Below are 23,211 nucleotides of genomic sequence, written 5' to 3' on the forward strand. Positions count from 1 at the left end.
ACCATAGAGTATTTAAGGTGATTCAGCCATCTGAAATTTGGAGAGGAGAATTCCAAATTCAGGAACGCTGAAATTTTGGAAAATCTGGGCTTTCTCACCAGAATAAAAGCAAAATATTGCGGATGTTCGAAATTTGAAGGAACAGCCCCCCCCCCAAAGAAATGCAGGATAAACATGGCAAGTCTGGCAGCAGCTGTCGCGAGAGAGAAACTCTGTAGAGAGAGAAACAGAGTCAAGGTTTAAAGTCCATCGAAGAGACATATGGACTTGAAACGTTAACTCCAAAGGGGTACAGACCGAGCAAGAGATATTGCCAGCAAACGAGCAAAACATCACACAATACATTCAGAATAAGTCAGTTGAGGAACTGGAGGCGTGGCTTAAATGTTGGATCAATCCAGCAACAAGATATTACAGTGAGTGGGGAAAGAAGCCAAATCCTATTAATACAGAAGGATAACAATGCAGGTCGCACACTCCAATGTATAGCGGTTCAGACTAACAACTCGAAACGGATTAAATTGAGTTAAAGTAAAATAAATTTGCTCATGGAAAGCTCAGCAAAAGCAAGTCAGCCAGGGTGGAACCTATGAATTTAAGATAGGGGTTCCATACTTTACCAAACTCATTGGGTTTAGAGCGGAGAACTGAGTCATAAATTCCATAGGGATGCATTTCATTATGCCAGTTTTGGATGGAGGTATATTTGCCACTAATCCATGAACATTGGATATTTGTACGAGCAGCAACGGTCAGAATGTTACATAGTTGCTCTTTTTTCATTGGAATTCATGATTATCCCGTCCGGGAGACCCAGAATCAGAAATACAGGATTAGACTCTAGGCTCTCTCAAAAATCCTTTCCAGCTCCCTGACCACACCAACCAGTTGGAATGAATCTTGACATAGGTCCATAGACAATGTATATAATCGCCCTCTATTACCTGGCACTTTAGGCACACCGGGGTTAAGGCAGGACCAAACCTGTGCCCAAGACTAGGCGTAATATGAGTACGGTGTACTATCTTGAACTGGGTCTCCTTCATCCTATTGCAAACCAAACATTTCCTGCATAATCTCATTGTTACCTCATGTATCCTCATCAATCTTGACAGTTAAGTCCTTTTCATATGCCTTCAGGGCACCCTGTATGGTGATACAAGCCATAGAGTTCAAAGCATCATAGAACTTGCTAATTAATTGTTTAGGCTCCACAGAAATTGGGATTTTTTTCCAATGGGGAAGTTGAGACAAGACTCAAGGAAGTCTTGCGCAAGGATAAAGCCGGGCAGCAGGGTAGCGCAGTGGTTAGCCCTGCTGCCTCACGGCGCCAAGGACCGGGGTCCGATCCCGATTCTGGGTCACTGTCTGCGAGGAGTTTGCACATTCTGCCCAGGTCTACGTGGGTCTTGCCCCCACGACCCAATGATGTGCAGGGTAGGTAGATGGGCCATGCTAAATTGCTCCTTAGTTGGGAAAACAAATGTAAATAAAAATGTTTTAAAATGAAGAATAAAGTCTCCATATGTAAATACTTAAATAAGGATCGACTTGGGATGCCAAATTGCTGACATAGCTGCTCAAACAATGACGAGGAGGCACCTCTGAACCTGTCTCCCAAACTACTGATGCCTTTATCTCTCCAGGTATCGGATCCGTGGTCAATTAGACTGGGACTGCCTTGGATAGGTGAGAGCGGAAATCGGTTCAGATCTCCCTTCTTGTTGGCATCCAATCTCCACACTCTTAAGAGTATTAATAATAGTAATAGGATTATCACACTTAGCAGAGCTGCCTAATGTCACCATAAAACAACAAGACCTGGAGAGGCAAAATTGACTGCTCCGCCTAAATGTCAAGATGGACATTGGTCCAGTCTGTGATGAATGGTTGATGAGAGGCAGCTGATAGAGCCTAATATTTGAGAGAGAGAGAGACACACACACCCCCTGGCCTCCAGCGCCTGGTAACTGAAGCTTAACCAACTTAAGACGAGGTCTCCTTTTATTCCAAATAAATGTACTAATCCTTCCATTAATTTAATTTACGACTCTGGCCGACAGCTGAATTGGCAGCATTTGTTAAAGGATTTTTCTCAATCTGGGCAATACATTCATTTTAATTAGGGTGATCCTCCCCAGCTGTGAAATCGGGAGCGCTGACCACTGAGCGAGATGGCATGTAATAGCCACAATCAATCACAGCAGCTGTCGCCAACTAGTGGTGACACTAATAAAGATGATTATTATTATTATTGGGAGTTTCCTTATAACTATATAGGGCGGCAGGGTGGCACAGTGGTTAGCACTGCGGCCTCACAGCACTAGGGACCCGGGTTTAATTCGGACCGTGGGTGACTCTGTCGTGTTTGCACATTCCACCACGTTTATAATCATTATTAATGTCACAAGTAGGCTTACATTAACACTGCATTGAAGATACTGTGAAAATTCCCTAGTCGCCACACTCCGCCACCTGTTCGGGTACACTGAGGGGGAATTCAGAATGCCCAATTAACCTAACAGCCCGTCTTTTGGGATTTGTGGGAGGAAACCGGATCACCCAGAGGAAACCCACGCAGACACTGGGAGAACATGCAGACTCCGCACAGACAGTGACCCAAGCCGGGAATCGAACCTGGGAGCCTGGCGCTGTGAAGCAACAGTGCTAACCACTGCGCTACCTTGCCATGTCTGCAAGGGTTTCCTCCCACAGTCCAAAGATGTGCAGCTTAGGTGGATTGGTTGCACTAAATTGCCCCTTAGTGTCCAAAGGTTAGGTGGGATTATGGGGTTACAGGGATGGGGCTGGAGTGTGGGCTTATGTGGGGTTGGTTAGACCCGATAGCCCGAACAGCCTTCTGCCCAGGAGGGGTTCTATGAACTCTTCTCTGCCTTCGCCAAGCAACCCTCCAGCCGCTGCTGGTACTCCATCTTGCGCATTAACTGCATGTGACAATCAGTCCCCCTATTATAAACCTTGCACGTCTCCCACAATATGGAAGGGAAAATACCTGGGTCGAATTACAGAGAGGAAAATCTCATTCTCTAAAGTGTCTCGTAAATTGTTTCTGAGGGAGGCATCCAACCCCCAAGCAACAATTCCAAGTAAACGGGCATGGACCGAGCATGTTGGCACCAGATGCAAGATTGTCCTTGGCACAAACAATAAGTCAATTCTGGTATGACACTGATGTTGGGCTGAAAAAAAGTGAAGTCCTTACCCCCAGGATGCAAAGTCCTCCAAACGTCCACATAACCCACCTCCTCACAGGCAGAGGCCAGAACCCTAGCGTGGGAGCCATGGGCTGGGGTCTTCTTGGTAACCAGGGATTGAGATGGCAATTGGAATCGTTAGCCAAAACCAACTCAGCAAAATCCTAAGAAGCCTTAGTAATGAACTCAGGGAATAATTCGGGGGTCTGTAAACATTCATCAATGAAACAATTGCTCCGTTCACCAGGCCTCCAATAATTACATATCTACTGTTCTTGTCCTCGGTGCAAGTTTCAATCCTAATTGGGAAATTCTTATTAATAAGAATTGCCATCCCCTGCTACTTGATGAAAAGGATGCAAAGAAAACCTATCCCACCCACTCATTCCAAATGCTCCTTATCAACCAAATGAAAGGCTTATCACAAGACAATGTCGACCCTCTCCTTAAGAAAGGAGAGAATCTTTTCTCCTTTTAATAAGGTTATGGGTGCCCCTTACAAATTTTATGACGGGCTAATGCCACAGAAAAGAATAAAACTGGGTTTTCACGCCACAATCAGGCATACGCCATTACCCCACTCTTCCAACTCACTTTGCACCAGAGGCAGCAAAGTATCCCCACACCATTCCTTTCATGGATAAAAGACCTGCCTGCACCCAAGTAGAATCGAGTCAACAACGCATAAACCCTCCCATAATAACCAAATATTTTCCATATATACTGCTTACAGGATATGCCAGGGTGAAGTGCTATTATGTGGGGGTTAAAAAGCTATTTTGACAGCTCCTGCATGACATCAAGGTAGTATTTGAACGAGTATGTGTCAAGGAGCCTCAGCAAAACTGGAGTTAATGGAAATGAGGGGGGAAACTTTCACTGGTTGGAGTTGTATCTAGCACATGGGAAGATGGCTCTGGTTGTAGGACGTCAATCATCTCAGCCCTAGGGCATGGCTGCAGGGGTTCCTCCGGGTTGTGCTCTCGGCTCATCTATTTTCAGCTGCTTCATCAATGACCTTCCCTCTATCATACGGTCAGAGGTCGGACTGTTCCCTGATGAACAATGGTCAGCAGATTCAAAACTCAGATACTGAAGCTGCCTGTGTGTATACGCAGTAAGACCTAGACTATATTCAGACTTTGACTGATAAGTAGCAAGTAACATTAACACCCTGTAAGTACAAGGCCATGACCATATCCAACAGAGATAATCTAATTATCTCCACTTAACATTCAATGGCATTACCATCGCCAAATCCTCCACTATCAACATCTCGGGGGTTACCATTGACCAGAAACTGAACTGGACTAACCATATAAACACTGGCTACAAGTCCAGGCTAGGAATTCTGCGGTATGAAATATTCTCCTCTTGCCTGGATGGTTGTAGCTCCAACAACACTGAAGAAGTATGACGCCATCCAAGACAAAACAGCCCGCTGGATTGACACCCTATCTATCAACTTAGACATTCACTTCCTCCATCATCGACGCAGAGTGGCAGCAGTATGTACCATCTGCAAGATGCGCTGCAGTCATTCACCAAGATTCCCTCAACAGCACCTTCCAAAGGTTACCCTCCGCCACGTAGAATGACAAGAACAAGATACATGGGAACACCACCACCAAGTCCTCCTTCAAGCCGCACGTCTGAATGATTTGGAATTGCATCATCATCTTTCACTGTCGCTGGGTCAAAATCCTGGAACTCCCTTCCTAACAGCACTGTGAGTGCACCTACACCATATGGACTGCAGCAGCTCAAGTAGGCAGCTCACTATCACCTCCTTGAGGGTAATAAGGGATGGGCAATAAATGCTGGCCCAGCCAGCGAAGCCCACATCCTGTGAACAAATAAATATAAAAAAGGGACTGTAATAAAGTGGAATCTTTTAGGTTTAGAGCAGTGTTGTCCAATAGAGTAGCTATTGGCTACATGTGACTATTTGGGAATCCAGATGTGGGTACATTAATATCTGATCAGCAAATAATAGTCAAATAATGGACACTATTGTTGGCCATTGATCTCCATCGCATTTGCAATGAGTGTGAATGTTTACTTGAATATTTTGGGGTGTTTGGTTCAAAAACAAGAAAGATATATAACAGAGACTCTTTTTAATCGTGAGTACTTTACTTCCTCGTTTACGGAGTTGTGGCAGATGTTTGTTGAGGTAAATACAGATGCAGAGTGGGTTTGCTCTTACTGCACACGCATGCAAGGCATTTTCTGCTAAAGTAGCACAGGTGGCTGACATGGTATTGCCATAGCCTCATGTGGCTTTCAGCAATTTCTTTTGGGTGTGATTGATTTGGAGGAGTTCAGTATCAAATCATTCTTTTAAAGGTGGAATTGCAAATGCGGGTGAGGGTTAGTCTTATGCAAGATGGGCTTGCTGATTCTGGAACTGTATCTCTGAATATAACCAAAGCCAGAAAATGTTGCAGATCTGAAGCAAAAATAGAAAATAATCCATCAACATTATTAGAGAGAAGCGACAGGTTTGGGTCAGGTTCTTTTTAGAACTGAAAGTATTTTAAGGAAATCAAATACAAAGCCAGAGGCAAATCAGCAGATCCTCCAGGCCGACAGAATGCTCGTCAATTAATGATCAGTAACCGTTCCTGACGTCTCCGTGAACCATCTTGGGATGCTTGTCCAAGTTAAAGGTTCTCTATAAATGCATGTAACCTGCTTAAACAGAAAACTGGAGATTGTTGGTCTTACCAGTGTCGGCTTGACTGCCCTGTTCTGCAAAAAAAATGAACCTGGCAATGTAGGGAAGCAGTGAAATGTTACTGTAGTCTGAGTCTTGCTCAAGAGATAAGCCGTGAAATGTGAGAAATTGAAAAGCAGCAAGCCTGCACATCACGTCTGAACTTAAAAACAAAATAGTGGCAAAGTACAATAAAGTCTGTCTGTCTTTAAAAAGCAGACCGATACCAAAGCCACAGACCCACCCTCGCCATCTTTCCCTGTAGGGTCTGTACAAAACTCCCCTTTCCCTCTGAGATGATGTGCAGATGCCGGCGTTGGACTGGGGTGAGCACAGTAAGAAGTCTTACAACACCAGGTTAAAGTCCAACAGGTTTGTTTCAAATCACTAGCTTTCGGAGCACTGCTCCTTCCTCGGGTGAATGAAGAGGTTTGTTCCAGAAACATATATATAGACAAATTCAAAGATGCCAGACAATGTTTGGAATGCGAGCATTTGCAGGTAATTAAGACTTTACAGAGCCAGAGATAGAGGTAACCCCAGGTTAAAAAGGTGTTAATTGTCTCTAGTCAGGACAGTTGGTAGGATTTCACAAGCCCAGGCCAGATGGTGGGGGATGAATGTAATGCTACATGAACCCAAGGTCCTGGTTGAGGCCGTACTCATGTGTGCGGAACTTGGCTATAAGTTTCTGCTCGGCGATTTTGCTCTGAGATGGGAATCACAAAAGGTAAACACCCCAAGGTCCATCTAGTTCTTCTTCTACAGTCTTGGGAGTAACCTTTAATAATATTGGTGTTGTTGACTATTCATAGCAATGAATCGATCAATTAATGTAGAATAAACCTAGAGATTAGCTGATAAGCACTGCAGCAGTGGAAAAGTTGGAGTATTGTAGGTCCATAGAATCCCTACATTGCTGAAGGAGGTCGTTCAACCCATCAAGCCTGCACCAGCCCTCAGAAAGAGCACTCCATCTAGGTCCACTCTCCACCTCCCCACCCCATACCCACAACCCTGAAATCTAACCTGCACATATTTGGACTGTGGGTGGAAACCGGAGCATCAGGAGGAAACCCATACAGACATGGGACGAGCATGTAATCTCTTCACAGTCACCCAAGGTCTGAATTGAACCTGAATCCCTGGCGCTGTGAGGCAGCGGTGCTAACCACCGTGCCACTCCAAAGTTACCGTGATGATGTTTTCCATCATCTAATGGTATCTTGACTTTTTGTACGCAAGCTAACAGTGATGCATTGACTCCCTCCCTCTCTATGCTTGGAGCATCTGATTTATTTATTTTTTTGTTTCCACTTTTTCTGATTGTATTAAAATCTTCTCTTCTTGTGTCAGGGAAAGATGTAAAACTAGTCTCAGTTATCGATTGCCATAAAAACCCACCCGATGAAGGGGAGGAAAAGTGCTGTCTTAGTTTGGCCGACAAGTTACTTCAGACACACAGCAATGTGGTTGAGTTTTAACTGTCCTCTGAAAAGTTCAGCTCAAGGACAATTGGGCATGGGTAACATATACTGGCTTTGCCAGAGATGCCCATATCCCATGAAAGAATAATGGGGGTGGCGGTAATACAATGTTCTGAAGAAGGGTTCTGCCCGAGCTATTGCCCATTTTCTCCATAGCTATTGACTTATGTTGATGTCTCAGTGTTTCGTTTCTGAAGTATCCCTTGTCTTTCCGTCCTTTTAAGTATTCACGAGTACCGGCTATCAAGCTGGCTAGCTCAACAAGAAGATATCCACCGAATTGTGTTGTACCAGTCTGATAGCAGCATGACTCCCTGGACCCAGCGCTGCATCAGGCAGGCTGATTGCATCCTGATTGTCGGGCTGGGAGAGCAGGAACCAACCGTTGGAGAGGTGAGCCAAAAATTGAACTTCAATGCCATTTATAGGAATTGTAATCATGTACCTGTTGACTTTTCACTTAGTCAGTTTGTATCTCTATCAATAGAATGACTTGCTGTCTTTGGCACAAAAGAAAGAAGGGGGTGGGGAGCGAGCGAATGACTTTTGAAATGATTCCTTTGTCCTAAAAGATCTTGTCACACCATTGCTCTGGCCGGAGAGGTGTTGTGTACACTGGTCATTCTGGCTCTTTTGCTGACTGCACACTGTCTCAACCATTTCTATACTAATAGAAATAGCAAATGATGGAAATATTGACCCGATTTGGCAGCATCTGTGGAGAGAGAAGCAAGATTTAATGTTTCAAGTTGACGACCTTTCAACCGAACCATTCACCCTGTTTCTCTACCCTCAGATGCTACCTGGTCTGTTGAGTATTTCCAGCATTTTCTGTTTTTATTTTGGATTTCCAGCATCGGTAGTATTTTGTTTTTCTATTTTTATTCCAGTGTCTTTCGTGCCCACTCACGGCAACACTGAAGTGCCCTCCAGTTCATTCCAAGAGACTCATTGTATTTTTCTGGCCCGGAAATGTTCTCTGCCAGGAAACGTTGAGTGTAACTTTATTGACCTCTCAAGCAAGAGGCCAGAGAAGTGTCCTTCATCACTCCAGGAAATCCGGGTGGCCGTCACTTCTCATTACCAGTTTATCTGCTTGCCAACTGGATTGAGTAGTGAAATTGACTATGAAAGGCAAATGCTACACCTGTAACGTAGATGTTCAATGATCGCGCAGTGTGGTTGCACACCGTGGAGTGGCTCGAGTCGTGTGCAGAGGAGCCAGTTGAGTATCACATGACTCTTCATGCCTGTAACCTGCATAATCGCTTTGTTTTCAGCTGGAGCGCATGTTGGAGAACACAGCGGTGCGAGCCCTCAAACAGCTCATCCTGCTACACAAGGAGGATGGTCCAAAGCCAGCTCGCACCGTCGAGTGGCTCAACATGAGGAGCTGGTGCTCAGGACATCTTCACCTCTGCTGTCCTCGCCGAGTCTTCTCTCGCAAGCGGCTGCCTAAACTGGTAGGAAGCTTAGAAATGTCTCTGGATGCAGTTCGGTGCCCAATTTTATTTTAAAAGATTCTCAGATGTGTTATTTGTGGGACAGCGATGCAGCGAGGGAGAGGTGATGTTCCTTGAATGTTAGGGACCATAAATTCACATAGCCTCCCAAGTGTAGCCTTTCACACATTTATCAAAGCCTCTTGTTACGGACGGAAGGAAGGAGGGTATTAATTTAAACAGCCCTGATTTATCTTCGCACTACCTGACAATAAACAGAAAGGATTTGGGTTTTTGACTTCAAGTGGTAGCATAATTCCCCCCACCCTTCAGTTTGGAAGGATCCAATCCTTTATTAATAACCCACAGTAAACTCGAGATAAGATAAATTAAGAGGGTTGGTTTAATTTCCGCGTGTGCACAAACGTGGGGTTTCGCAAGACTGACCCTTTTGCACATGTACAATAAGTGAGGGGTGACGGAAAGAAAAGGTGCACAGGGCAGGACCACGAAAAATAAGAGTTATGGCTTCACGTGAGGCCAGAGTTCAAAATCAGAAGTCCAAATGCGTATTCCTTCAGAGGTTAGCAGGCTGAAACAGTTATAGGGTGATCAGTCTTTCCAGAAGTGATGGCTTCTATGATGGAAGACGGTATGCAGAGATGAATGAGTCTTATATGCACAGATACAGGAGTTCAGATGTTCCTGTATTATAGAGGGCCAGGTAGTTTATCTGAGCGAGCTCTTTCTGCTGCTACCTGCTGGGTGGTAAAATGGGTAGGCTAACCGGGTTCAGTTCCATGCGTCAATATTCCAGGTTCTTTTTTAGTTGTTCATGGGATGAGGGCGCCGCTGGCTGCGCCAGCATTTATTGCCCATCACTGAGGGCAATTAAGAGTCAACCACATTGCTTTGAACCTGGAGTCACATGTAGGCCAGATCAGGTAAAGGCAACAGATTTCCTTCCCTAAAGAACATTGGAGAACCAATAACAATTGTTTTTATAACAAGAAGCAATGGTTTCATAGTCATCATTAAACTTTTAATTTTTATTGAATTCAAATTCCACTATCTGCTGTGGTGGGATTTGAATCCCGGCCCCCGGGGCATTGCCCAGGGTCTCTGGATTACTAGTCCAGTGACAATACCGCCAAGCCACTGCCACCATGCCAGGTATCTCCCACTTCTGGTTATTGGACAACGGATGTATTTTCCCAGGTCTGGAATCTTAAGATTTTTAATCGCGAAGTCAGGGTCCCTTTTGTCCTTGCAGACATACTGTGACCGTGGGCCAGAGTTCTGCCGTAGAAATGTAAAGGGTGTTGATGTAATTCTTTGGAATTTGATCTTCTGCAGTCACAGGGGCATTATTGTCTCTAAAGATAACAAGGTCCTTCCTGGTTTTCTGACAGCTAGAAATACATCTGGTATGAGTCGTGGCTAGTCAGGCCTGTCAGGGTAAAGCCATTGTCCATTTTTGAAAAAAGAGATTTTATAAAGTAACCATGCTGACTTGGATATATATATATAAATAGATATATATTTTCCGTCCCGTCTCCTGGATGGGACACGTCTCTCTTGCATTCTGTATGTCTTAATCTAGAAGATCCAAACCACTATTGGTGCTTTTTATGGTTTTAATCTACAGCCACTTGCACTGTCAGGGAATTACACAACTGAAACCTGATGTGGCAGCCTCCAATCTCTTAAAATGATGGTTTGCGTATGCTGTTCAATTCTGTCATGCATCGCCTGATGTGGCACAGGAGCCCCTCTCTGGTATGGCAGCCCCCACTCCACCTGCTGCAGAGGAAGACAGTGGGTTATGGAGGCACACCATTCACTGGTCTCTGTTTTCTCTGCACCCTCATCTTGGCCAGTTGAGCTTTTTGTTTCTGCTTGTCTCTTCCGATGCCCATCTAAATAGTCAACCTCCAGAGGTCATGACCGGCAGTAACTATCTGCCAGTTGTCAGGTTTGATGTCTGCCATTTTCATACCTCATTTGCAGATGTCCTTTTAGCAGGTGGGTGTGACCCAGTGGTCAGTTTGCCACTCTTTGGGTACACAGTCATCATCCATCTGGAGAAAGTGACCATGCCAGGGCATTGGAGCCCTAATTCACTCTGTTCCACCATACTATTTAATTTTTCTGTCATGTACGTCTCTTATTTCACACCCACTATGGTGCAACACATCACCATTCTCTGTGGTAAATTGCAAATGCTATATTTCTGCCCATTCTGCTCGCCTATCCATCTCCAACTAAAATTTTATGCTCTTTTTGCTTTTTGGTAAGTTTCAGTATTGTGTTCCCATGATCAGATCCACATCATCTATTTGTAACAAGAGAGAGAACACTTTAGCAGTCAAGGCATTCAGCCTCTGATCTTCAGGTAAGCGTTCTCCAAGGCGGCCTTCAGGACTCGCGACCCTGCAGAATCGCAGAGTAGAAACTTATAGCCAAGTTCCGCACACATGAGTACGGCCTCAACCGGGATCTTGGATTCATGTTGCATTACATTCACTTCACCCCCCCCCCCCCCCCACACCATATGGCCTAGGCAAAATCCTACTAACTGTGCTGGCTGGACACAATTCACATCTCTTTAACCTTTGATTATCCCTCTCTCCAGTTGCTCCGTCTGGCTCTGTAGACTTAATTACCTGCAAAGCCTTGCATTCAAAGTATCGTATTGCATCTTTGACTTTGTCTATATATATGTTACTGGAACCCACCTCTTCATTCACCTGAGGAAGGAGCAGTGCTCCGAAAGCTAGTGATTCGAAACAAACCTGTTGGACTTTAACCTGGTGTTTTAAGATTTCTCTTTTTCTTTTTTTTAATAAACTTAATTTTTTCCAATTAACGGGCAATTTAGCGTGGCCAATCCAACTATTCTGCACATCTTTGGGTTGTGAGGGCGAAACCCACGCAAACAAGGGGAGAATGTGCAAACTCCACACGGACAGTGACCCAGAGCCGGGATGGAACCTGGGACCTCGGTGGCGTGAGGCAGCAGTGCTAAGCACTGCGCCACCTTGCTGCCCTAAGACTTCTCATTATAACCATGGCTGATCATCCAACTCGGTAACCTGTTCCTGCTTCCCCCCCTTATCCTTTGATCCCTTTAGCCCCAAGAGCTATATCTAATTCCTTCTTGAAATGATTTGGCCTTGACTGTTTTCTGTGGTAGCAAATTGCACAGGCTCCAGGCTCACCACTCTGGATGAAGAAATGTCTCCTCATCTATGTCCTAAATGGTCTGCCTCGAATCCTCAGACTGTGACCCTTGGTTCTGGACACCCCCACTATCAGGAACATCTTTCCTGCATCTACCCTGTCTAGTCCTGTTTTAAAGGTTTTAAAGAATTTTAAAGGTTTCGATGAGATTCCACCTTATTCTTCTAAACTTCAGCGAATATAGTCCTAACCGACTCCGTCTCTCTCGTATGTTAGTCCTGCCTTCCCAGGAATCAGTCAGGTAAACCTTCGCTGCACTCTCTCTGTAGCAAGAACATCCTTCCTCAGATAAGGAGACCAAAATTGCACAAAAATTTTCTAGGTGTGGCCTCACCAAGCCCCTGTATAATTGCAGCAAGACATTTAAGCGACTAGGGATTCTACGGTGGATTGGGTCCTGATCAAGCGGACAAAGAAGTTGTGTACCTTGATCACCATAGACTGTAACAAGTAACATGAATTTTCAAGTAGTTTAAAATTAATTACTAATTCAAATTAGACTTACAGCATCAGCTGTGGGAGAAAATTGACGTCAATTCAAGCAGCACTCATTCTGAGGACACTAGTGAGTGCAGGGCAATTGATGATGAAGTTGACTGTTGAAGATGAATTATGCAGGAAACCAGTGACGTGTAAGTTCACATTATAGATTAATGATTTGGACGAGGGAACAAAGTGTAGTATGTGCAAATTTGCAGATGATACAGAGTTGGGTGGGTGGGTGAGCTGTGAGGACCATAAGACATGGGAGTAGAATTAGGCCACTCGCTCCATCGAGTCTGCTCCGCCATTCAATCATGGCTGATATTTTCTCATCCCCATTCTCCTGCCTTCTCCCCATAACCCCTGATCCCCTTATTAATCAAGAACCTATCTATCTTTGTCTTAAAGACATTCAGTGATTTGGCCTCCAAAGCCTTCTGCGGCAAAGAGTTCCATAGATTCACCACCCTCAGGCTGAAGAAATACCTCCTCACCTCTGTTTTAAAGGATCGTGCCTTTAGTTTGAGATGGTGTCCTCTGGTTCTAGTTTTTCCCACAAGTGGAAACATCCTCTCCACGTCCACTCTATTCAGGCCTCGCAGTATCCTGTAAGTTTCAATAAGATGAAATGAAAAAAGGAAATGAAAATCGCTTATTGTCGCAAGTAGGCTTCAAATGAAGTTACTGTGAAAAGCGCCTAGTCACCACATTCCGGCGCCTGTTCGGGGAGGCTGGTACGGGAATTGAACCCACCCTGCTGGCCTGCCTTGGTCTGTGATTTTCTGGCAAAATAAAGGAAACCACTGAGGAAAGTCTCACTCTGGGACTTTGGCTCCATATTGTAGCCACTGTGACATCCCAACCATTGCTCTCAATTACACCCCAGCTCCAAATCAGACTCCAAATGGGGTCTGACCAGAGCCTTATACAACCTCAGAAGTACATCCCTGGTCTTGTATTCTCGGATGCAGGCGACACAGAGGTGCTTCAGCTGGATTTGGACGGATTTGGACAGGTGGAGTGAGTGGGCCTATGGATGGCTGATGCAGTATAATATGGATAAATGTGAGGTTATCCACTTCGGTAGCCAAAATAGGAAGGCAGATTATTATTTGAATGGGTGTAAATTGAGAGAGGTGGATACTCAGCGAGACCTTGATGTCCTCGTGCGTCAGTCACTGAAAGTACATTTGCAGGTACAGCAGGCAGTAAAGAAGGCTAATGGTATGTTGGCCTTCATAGCGAGAGAGTTTGAGTAATAATAATCTTTATTAGTGCCACAAGTAGGTTTACTTTAACAGTGCAATGAAGCTGCTGTGAAAACCCCTAGTCGCCACACCATGGCACCTGTTCGGGTACACTGGGGGAGAATTCCAAATGTCCAATTCACCTAACATGCACGCCTTTCGGGGCTTGTGGGAGGAAACCAGAGCACCCGGAGGAAACCCACACAGATACGGTAAAAACGTGCAGACTCCGCAAAGATGGTGATTCGAGCCAGGAGGAATAGAGATGTTTTACTGCAATTGTATAGGGCTATGGTGAAGTCACACCTGGAGTAGTGTGTGCAGTTTTGGTGTCCTTATCCAAGATCTTTCTGCAGCGGTCTCTGGTTTAGAGCTGGGATGTAATTGAGAGCAATGGTTGGGATGTCACAGTGGCTACAATATGGAGCCAAAGTCCCGGAGTGAGACTTTCCTCAGTGGTTTCCTTTATTTTGCCAGAAAATCACAGCCACAATATTGTTGTCACAATAAGTAATCTAAAATGTATCCATAATGTGGTGGCTCGAGACATACACTGGAGGCTTAACTAGAGGTTTATCAATGGAAGGCAAATGTAATATATAACACAAGAACTAGGAGCGGGAGTAGGCCATCTGGTCCTTCGAGCCTGCTCTGCCATTTAATGAGATCATGGCTGATCTTTTATGGGCAGCACGGTAGCACAAGTGGATGGCACTGTAGCTTCACCGTACCAGGATCCCAGGTTCAATTCCACGCTGGGCCACTGTCTGTGCAGAGTTTGCACGTTCTCCCCGTATCTGCGTGGGTTTCCTCCAGGTGCTCCGGTTTCCTTCCACAGTCCAAAGACGTGCAGGTTAGGTGAATTGGCCATGCTCAATTGCCCTTAGTGACCAAAAAGGTTAGATGGGGTTATTGGGTTACGGGGATAGGGTGGAAGTGAGGGCTTAAGTGGGTCGGTGCAGACACGATGGGCTGAATGGCCTCCTTCTACACTGTATGCTCTATGTTCTTTTGTGGACTCGGCTCCACTTTCCCGCCCGAACTTCCCTTTATTCCTTTATTCTTCAAAAAACTATCTATCTTTATCTTGAAAACATTTAATGAAGGAGCCTCAACTGCTTCACTGGGCAGGGAATTCCATAGATTCACAACCCTGAGTTCCTCCTAAACTCAGTCCTAAATCTACTTCCCCTTATTTTGAAGCTATGCCCCCTAGTTCTGCTTTCACCTGCCAGTGGAAACAACCTGCCCGCATCTATCCTACCTATTCATAATTTTGTATGTTTCTGTAAGATCTCCCCGCATCCTTCTAAATTCCAACGAGTATAGTCCCAGTCTACTCAACCTCCCCTCGTAATCCAACCCCTTCAGCTCTGGGATTAACCTAGTCAATCTCCTCTGCACACCCTCCAGCGCCAATACGTCCTTTCTCAGGTAAAGAGACCAAAACCGAACACAATACTCCAGGTGTGGCCTCACTAACACCTTATACAGTTGCTGCATAACCTCCCTAGTCTTAAACTCCATCCCTCGAACAATGAAGGACAAAACTCCACTCGCCTTCTTAATCGCCTGTTGCACCTGTAAACCAACATTTTGCGACTCATGCAGTAGGGCTCCCAGGCACCTCTGCACAGCAGTATGTTTTAATATTTTATAATTTAACTAATAATGCTGTTATTCCTACCAACTGCCTACTGGGCAGCACGGTAGCATTGTGGATAGCACAATTGCTTCACAGCTCCAGGGTCCCAGGTTCGTTTCCGGCTTGGGTCACTGTCTGTGCGGAGTCTGCACATCCTCCCCGTGTCTGCGTGGGTTTCCTCCGGGTGCTCCGGTTTCCTCCCACAGTCCAAAGAGGTGCAGGTTAGGTGGATTGGCCATGATAAATTGCCCTTAGTGTCCAAAATTGCCCTTATTGTTGAGTGGGGTTACTGGGTTATGGGGATAGGGTGGAGGTGTTGACCTCGGGTAGGGTGCTCTTTCCAAGAGCCGGTGCAAATTCGATGGGCTGAGTGGCCACCTTCTGCACTGTAAATTCTATGAAATGGATAACAGCCAAAGAACTAACATGCAGCAGGTGTGATCACTGGCTCCGGGGTCCACACTCCTTGGGGTCATGCTGTCAGTGTCCCGCACAACCTCCCTATTGGCTGGGGTTCACGTGCTCCTGCGTGATTGGACCCCGTCGGTCACATGGTCTGTCGAGCCCAACCTTAAAGGAGGCTACCACAGCCCTCCCACCTGTCCTTTATTGCAACGACACAGAATAAAAATATGTACAAAGTTTACAAACGTAACAAGACAATTAAAATGACAATCAGCTCGGAGACCTCCACGTCCTCTCGGAACTTCACAGCAAACCCACATGCTCGACACACTTTCGATCAGAGACTACACGGTTGCGCAATGGTTAGCACTGCTGCCTCACAGTGCCAGGCACCCAGGTTCCATTCCGACTTTGGGGTGACTGTCTGTATGGAGTTTGCACATTCTTTCCGTGTCTGTGTGGATTTACTCCAGTCCAAAGATGTGCAGGTTCGGTGGATTGGCTGTGCTAAAATTGCCACTAGATGGGATTGTGGGGAAGTGGGTCTTTCAGAGGGTCGGTGCAGACTCGAGGGGGCGAATGGCTTCCTGCATTGTAGGGATTCTATAATTAACAGGAATATCTATAACACTGAATGAACATGCTGGCTCCAAATTGGGCATCGTCGACTTTTCAAGTAGTCGACATACCTTTTGACAGTCCTTCCATTTACATTGATCACATATAACACCAGCCCTCACTGGGTGACGATCTGTTCAACTAGCCAAGTCGGTTCCAAGGCGAAGTTACCAATCAAAACCTGGTCCCCCACCCGGTCTGACCTGTCACCTCTCTGCACAGCCGGTTGACTTCTCTGGAGGCCTACCATGCCTCTACCCTCCCTACCAAATTAGGAAACACAAGAGCCAACCAGGCTCTTGGGCGTCATCCCATGCACAGCTCTGCAGGTGTGACCCCTGTGATGTTGTAGGGGGTTGAATTTTGCAACAATAAAAAATTGACAATCGTTGCCCTCCTGGTTTGTCAGTTTGACATTGCATCTTGAAGATCTGAACAGCACTCTCGGCCAAACCATTAGACACCGGGTGGTATGGGCCCATCCTAGTGTATCATATGCTGTTAGCTCGGACAAAAACCTGTAAGTCATCACCTGTAAAAGGGGTGCATTGTTTGATACGATGGACTCTGGCAGTTCTTGAATGGCGAACACTCAGCGGAAGGCATCCCCAGTGGCTGCCGAGGTTGTGATCCTGTATTGCCAGCCACTTAGAGTGGGCATCCACAGAATCTGGGTCCATGGACAACCTGGTCATTCACGTGTAGAGAGTGGCCAACGGAGGCAGGGACTGTTGTCATTGACAAGGTTGGCACTGTTGTACCAATTCTTCAATGGCTTTATCACTGCCTGGCCACCAAATGTAACTGTGTGCCTGCATCTTCATCTTTCTCTGCCCTGGATGGGCACTATGCACCTCGGGTTCCCAGGCTGGAGACGGAATAACTGCTCATGATCCCCACAAAATCACACCGTGCTCGCAGGTCAATTCGCTTTAACGGGTGAAAAAGGGCCTTATTTTTTCTGAATTTTCATAGTGTCACCCTGGCTGTATCATTCTCCTTTTTGTTGAGTAGTATGAGGTCTCTTTGGGTTCAGTTACCAATGTGTATGGCTGACACTGGCAGGGTGGTTCAAAGCTAATACGATCTCCTGGGGTATTGATGGCGGAAGGAAGTTCTTCAGCAGGGGGAGTCGGCTCAATGTATCTGCATTGGCAATCTGCATACCTGGCCGGTGTTGAACAGCATAATTGTAGGCCGCCAGCAGCAAGGCCCAACGCTGCACCCTAGCCCAGGCTATTGGGGTATAGGCTTGTCTTCCCTTAAAAGCCCCAGTGGTGGCTTATGGTCGGTGACTATGTGAAATTGCTGTCCATAATAATCTCTATTTATAATAATCTTTATTCTCACAAGTAGGGTTACATTAACATTGCAATGAATTTACACATAGAGGAACGGTATCACAGTGGTTAGCACAGTTGCTTCACAGCGCCAGGGATCCTGGTTTGGGTCACTGTCTGTGTGGAGTCTGTACGTTCTCCCCGTGTCTGCATGGGTTTCCTCCGGGTACTCCGATTTCCTCCCACATTCCAAAGACGTGCTGTTAGGTGAATTGGACATTCAGAACTTTCCCTCCGTGCACCCGACAGGCGCCAGAACGTGTCGTCCAGGGGATTTTCACAGTAACTTCATTGCAGTGTTAATATAAGCCTACTTGTGACACTAATGAAGATTATTGTAGTAATATTTGCGGAATTTCTTCACACCATATATGACTGCAAAGCTCTCCTTCTCAATTTGGACACAATTCCACTCTGCTTCCGAAAGGGTCCTCAAGGCGAAGGTCCTGGGGTGCTCCGAACCGTCTCCCATATTGTGGGATAAAACTGTCTCCTATACCACAAGGGGACACATCACATGTGAACACGATTGGTTTCCCAGGGTCGAAGTGAAGCAAGAAGTTTGAGGACTGCAGAACTTGCTTCACCACTCAAAAAGCTTCCTCTTGGGAGCTCCCTCCGTTGCCACTGCTGATGTTTCTTTGGTAGCTGGTGTAAAGTTGTGGTTAAATTTGAAATGAATCTTCCGTAATTTACCATACCGAGGAAATATTTGAGCTCACTGACATTTCTGGGTGCTGGGACTTGATGCCTTGACCTTTTCCTCCCAGGGGGTGCAACCCTGTCGCATCGACACAAAATCCTAGATACGTTACTTCTGAAGCCTGGAAAGTACACGTTTTCACATTTGAGACAGACAGCCGTGTCCCGGAATCTCTTGATCCTTCCTCCAGGCTGGACATGTGCCCTCTGGGTTGGTACCAGTGACTAGAATGTCATCTTGGTGGACCATCACCGTTGAATTCCCTGGAGAGGATTTTCCATCATACGCTGGGAAATAGCGTACGGTCCAGCTTGAGAACGGGGACTATTGGCGCAGCCCACTCTGAGAACTGAACCGGTCTGATTATGGCCAGCTCTCCTAATCTCTTAAACTCAGCTTCAGCTCCTAAATCTCTTCAACTCAGCTCCATGCAGGGCATGGAGTATTGGTCTGGCTCTAAAGAATTTGGATGATGAATCTAGATTGGCAGAGGTTTTAGCTTTGGTGCCTTCAATCCTGCCCAGTTCCTTGTGGAAAAACGCCCTCATATTTCCTCAGAACGTCTTGTAGAACACTGTTGGAAATTCCAGCCAATTGGGCTAATCTTCTGTAACCAGCAGGCTGGGTCCATGCCCTTCCACAATAGCTGGGGGCAGATTGACCTCTTTCTCTTTATACGCCATTGGTGTGCTGGTGGTTCCAAGGATTTTCAAGGTTGCAATCCACCCCGGCCCAGTCCCCAAACAGTATCTAGTTCCTGCTGTGCTGCGTATCTCATGGTCAAACCACTGCATACTTGATTGACCTCCCCTTCATCCAAGCTTCGGAGCTCAGTGGCACCTTTTACAGCCTGAGCTATTTTGATCGCTTTTTCCAATGTTATGGTGGCTTCAGCCAGGAGTTCATTCTGGATTTTTAGGTTTTGGATCCCACAGACCAGCTGGTCGTCCAAAACGTCACTAAGCACGCTCCCGAACTTGCAGTGCTGAGCGAGCTGCCAAAGCCTGGCAATGAAATCTGAGATAGGCTCTTCATGGTCCCTCACTGCAGAGTAATGTTGTAATTTGTAATGTTGTAATTTGTAATGTTGGAGGTCTTGTTATGCTCTTGGCGTAGCATAAGCTGCTTCCTTGATGTTCACTCTGACAAAGGAAGGTTCAGACGTGGAGATAACTTCAACACGTTTATTAAACTATTTACAATTCTCCTACTCTGATTCGCCACTACTGTTAATCCTTCTGTAGCTACTCCGACTGACGAACCAGTCTGCTACAATCCACGTGGTGGGTGTGATGTTGAATCAACCGTGTGTCTGTACTCACTTGAGTGTCTCCACTAGAAAGAGGAAGATCATGTGTGTTGTGTCCTTTATATATGGGTTGGTGTAATGCCCCCCTGTGGTAGTGTCACCTCTTGTGTGTTTCGTGAATGCCCATTGGTCGTGTCCTATCTTACTGACCTATTTGTTGAGTGTCTGTGTGTCATGTCTCTGGTGCTCCCTCTAGTGTCTAGCTAGTCTACGTGTACTTACATTACCCCCTTGTGTATTTACAGTGATGCATATCACGACAGCGAGAGCCTTGGGTTTGTGTTCCTTGACTACTATCTGATCAAAGTTTGTTGAGTAGGGTGCTTCCGGGGACAGAGGTTCCGAATTAAATTATCTGTTTCGGGCCTGCAAACTCTCAGAAGTATCACCTTCTGCTTGTCCTCTCCTTGATCTTGATCGTGGTAAGAAAATAGCGGAGCCGTTCAATATATAGTGTTGCTCGTTCTGGGTGAGTGTGCTTAACACTCGATTTGGCTCTGTTTCGTTACTTAGCTTTGGAGTCGCCAGGTATCGTTAAGATACCGCCACAAGTTTCAAGGTCAAATTCAAAGCAATAAAACCATACACCAATTAGTAAGTTCAAACAAATGAGTTTATTATAATACAATTATAAACTACTCATGCACACGCTAAGATGACTAAACTATTCCTACCACTAAATAGACCAATACTTATCTGAATAAGGAACTGCCGGATCAGGGGACAAGGCCTCTTGCTCTGCACTGGGTCCGCAGACTTCAGGTTGGTACGGGTTAAAAAGGGGTCAGGAGTGTCTATCTCTGGTAGCGATCGTTGTGAGACACTTACTTGCTGGCGGCTGCTGACCTCTCCTCTCCTCTCTCTCGGTCAAGGTCTTCTTTGGTAAAGGCTCGTCGAGAGGGCTGGTCAAGAGAGGAGGGCTGGTCAAGAAGAACTAACTAAGTTTGGGACCGGTCTTTTATAGGTCCTAGGGCTTCACGCCCTTTTGGGCAGACCCTCTATCTGCTGGGGATCGATTGGGTCTCTTCCCAATCGGTTTGTTTGAATCCCCCCAATACTGAGGCTGTCCATCGGCTACTGTGCAGGCCTTCAGGTGCTTTGTCTTTGAACCCTGCTGGTGCCGGGGTGTCTGGTATCCTATACAATGTTGCAATCACTCCCCTATTTGTGTCCATTGTCCCTGGAATCGTTCCATTACTATGTTAACTGAGATTGCCTCATTAGTATGCGGAATGTTCGTTTTGGTGCTGTCTGCTCTCTTAGCAGACAGAATACACAGTGGCTTGTTGCAGCCTGCTTGTGCTGCAAACATTGTCCGTGTTGGTGCTGCTTTCCTTCTTCAAGTGCTCCTTCCTCCTTGCTTTCTCTCTCTCTCTCTCTCTCTCTCTCTCTCTCTCTCCCTCTCCCCCCCCCCCCCACCCCCACCCCCCCCCCCCCCCCCCCCCCCCCCCCCCCCCACTGAAGGCTGCGAACTTTTACCTCATCGCCAATGTGGTGGCTCAAGAGAACACTGGAGGCTCCCAGTAGTTAACAAGGGGCTTATTATTCCTCCGGGTGCTCTGGTTTCCTCCCACAGTCCAAAGATGTGCAGGTTAGGTGGATTGGCCATGTTAAATTGTCCTTAGTGTGCAAAGAAAAAGCTTAGGTGGGGTTACGGGGATAGGGTGGAGGCGTGGGCTGCAGTAGGGTGTTCTATCCAAGAGCCGGTACAGACTTGATGGGCTGATTGGCTTCCTTTTGCAGTGTAAATTCTATGATTAATGGAAGGCAAAGGCAGTAAATAACAGGCACAGAACTAATATATAACAGGTCTACTGTTGGCTCCGGGGTCCCTACTGCCAGTGGTTCAGTTTCCAGGGCCCTGCGCAAACTCCTATTAGCCAAGCTTTGGGTGCTCCTGCACGATTGGGCCCGAGCTGGTCACATGGTAGGTCGAGCTTGCCCCCCTTGAAGAGACCGTGCTACCACAAGTAGTTATGTCATTCCTTTAAAGCCTGGCGTATTAGAGGAGGAACATTACTCCCAGCAGTACTCTGTTATTTCTCCACTTGTCACATCATAAGAACCATTCAGCTTGTCAGCTGGGAGATTGCCATGATGGAAGCTGGGATCTCAAACTAGTGAAATTCGATGGAAGAGCTTCAATGTGTAATCTATGTCACGTTAGGCAAATAAATTAGGGCTTAAGAGTTTACTTGCACATTCATACAATGCTAAAATCAGACACTGAGACCACTTGTACCACTATCAAGTTGATTCATGATACTCTTTGCTTTTGTGTTTTCCCAGCTCGAGATGTACCAAAGGATCTCTCAGAAGCTGCCTGATCGTCACTCTGATTTCTCCCGCTTAGCTAGGATCCTTACTGGCAATTCAATTGCACTGGTGCTGGGAGGTGGAGGGGCCAGGTGAGTCCTGATTGTGGAAGTACTTAATCTTTTGTTCAACTTCCCATCTGAAATCTACTGCAAGTATACCACCAGAAACCGCCAAGACTTTTCTCATTTTTCCAACTACTTTCCATTTCTTATCTGAAAAGTTTTTGCTGTTCTTTCGTGGGACATGGCACCAGTGGCAAGGCCAGCATTTGTTGCCCATCCCCAATTGTTCTTGAACTGAGTGGCTTGCTGGACCATTGTAGAGCACAGTTCAGAGACTGGCACATTGCAAGTTGAGCAGGTATCTTCCTGGCTGCAGAGGTCCTGGGAGTTGAGCGGAGGTTATCGGGCTAATACAATGTTTAGAGGGGCCAAGAGCGAGAGAGTGATCAGAAGGGCAGGTGTCATTGAGGGTGGCTCAGTCTTGGAAAGGAGGCTTTAATCAGGTGTTGATCACCCTGCGTCATCACCCCTCCCCCCTTTATTTGCAGGTACAAAAGTCCTAGCTGCTCTTTCTGGCACCGGCTTTGCAGACTGGCGTCTTTGATATATAGCATCGGTCAGTCAGAATATTGGACACCTAGGTGCCAGTTTTATGCCTGCAGGGGAGAGGGTTCAATGGATTTCTAGGCTACTGATTGGTGCTGGGACATTGTAACATACAATATTTCAGCCAAGAAGCAATTCTTCACATGAATCTTGGCCCCCACATATCAAATCCTAGCCATGCCTGACCTGCTGAACTATCCGATACTGAACATAATAATCATTCAATTGTACAAGTCTTTAACGGAGTGACTGACTTGCAGTTCCTGCAGAAAACATTTAGAAATGCAATAGACTCAGATAAAAACCCTTTGAAGAGTGCAGTGACATCCCAGGACCAGTAGTAAGACTCGTAATGTGTTTTAGTTTAAGCGATCTCTACTCTATACCGACTAGAGGACAATTGCTTTGCTGCCTGGATACCGGTTTCC

The 23,211-nt window shown here is 46.0% G+C and overlaps 1 protein-coding gene across 4 annotated transcripts in view; it reads left to right on the forward strand.

Annotated features, from left to right (window-relative positions):
• pnpla7b (patatin-like phospholipase domain containing 7b) overlaps positions 1-23,211 on the forward strand; it is a 371,155-nt gene that overhangs the window by 233,093 nt on the left and 114,851 nt on the right. For all 4 annotated transcript variants that reach the window (XM_038782642.1, XM_038782643.1, XM_038782645.1 and 1 more), the window contains 3 exons: positions 7,646-7,814; positions 8,702-8,884; positions 22,146-22,264. In XM_038782642.1, coding sequence (XP_038638570.1) covers positions 7,646-7,814; positions 8,702-8,884; positions 22,146-22,264 — 471 coding nt within the window. The remainder of the gene's footprint in view (positions 1-7,645; positions 7,815-8,701; positions 8,885-22,145; positions 22,265-23,211) is intronic.

Source organism: Scyliorhinus canicula, chromosome 21 (genome assembly GCF_902713615.1).
Source record: "Scyliorhinus canicula chromosome 21, sScyCan1.1, whole genome shotgun sequence".
Classification (NCBI taxonomy): domain Eukaryota; kingdom Metazoa; phylum Chordata; class Chondrichthyes; order Carcharhiniformes; family Scyliorhinidae; genus Scyliorhinus; species Scyliorhinus canicula.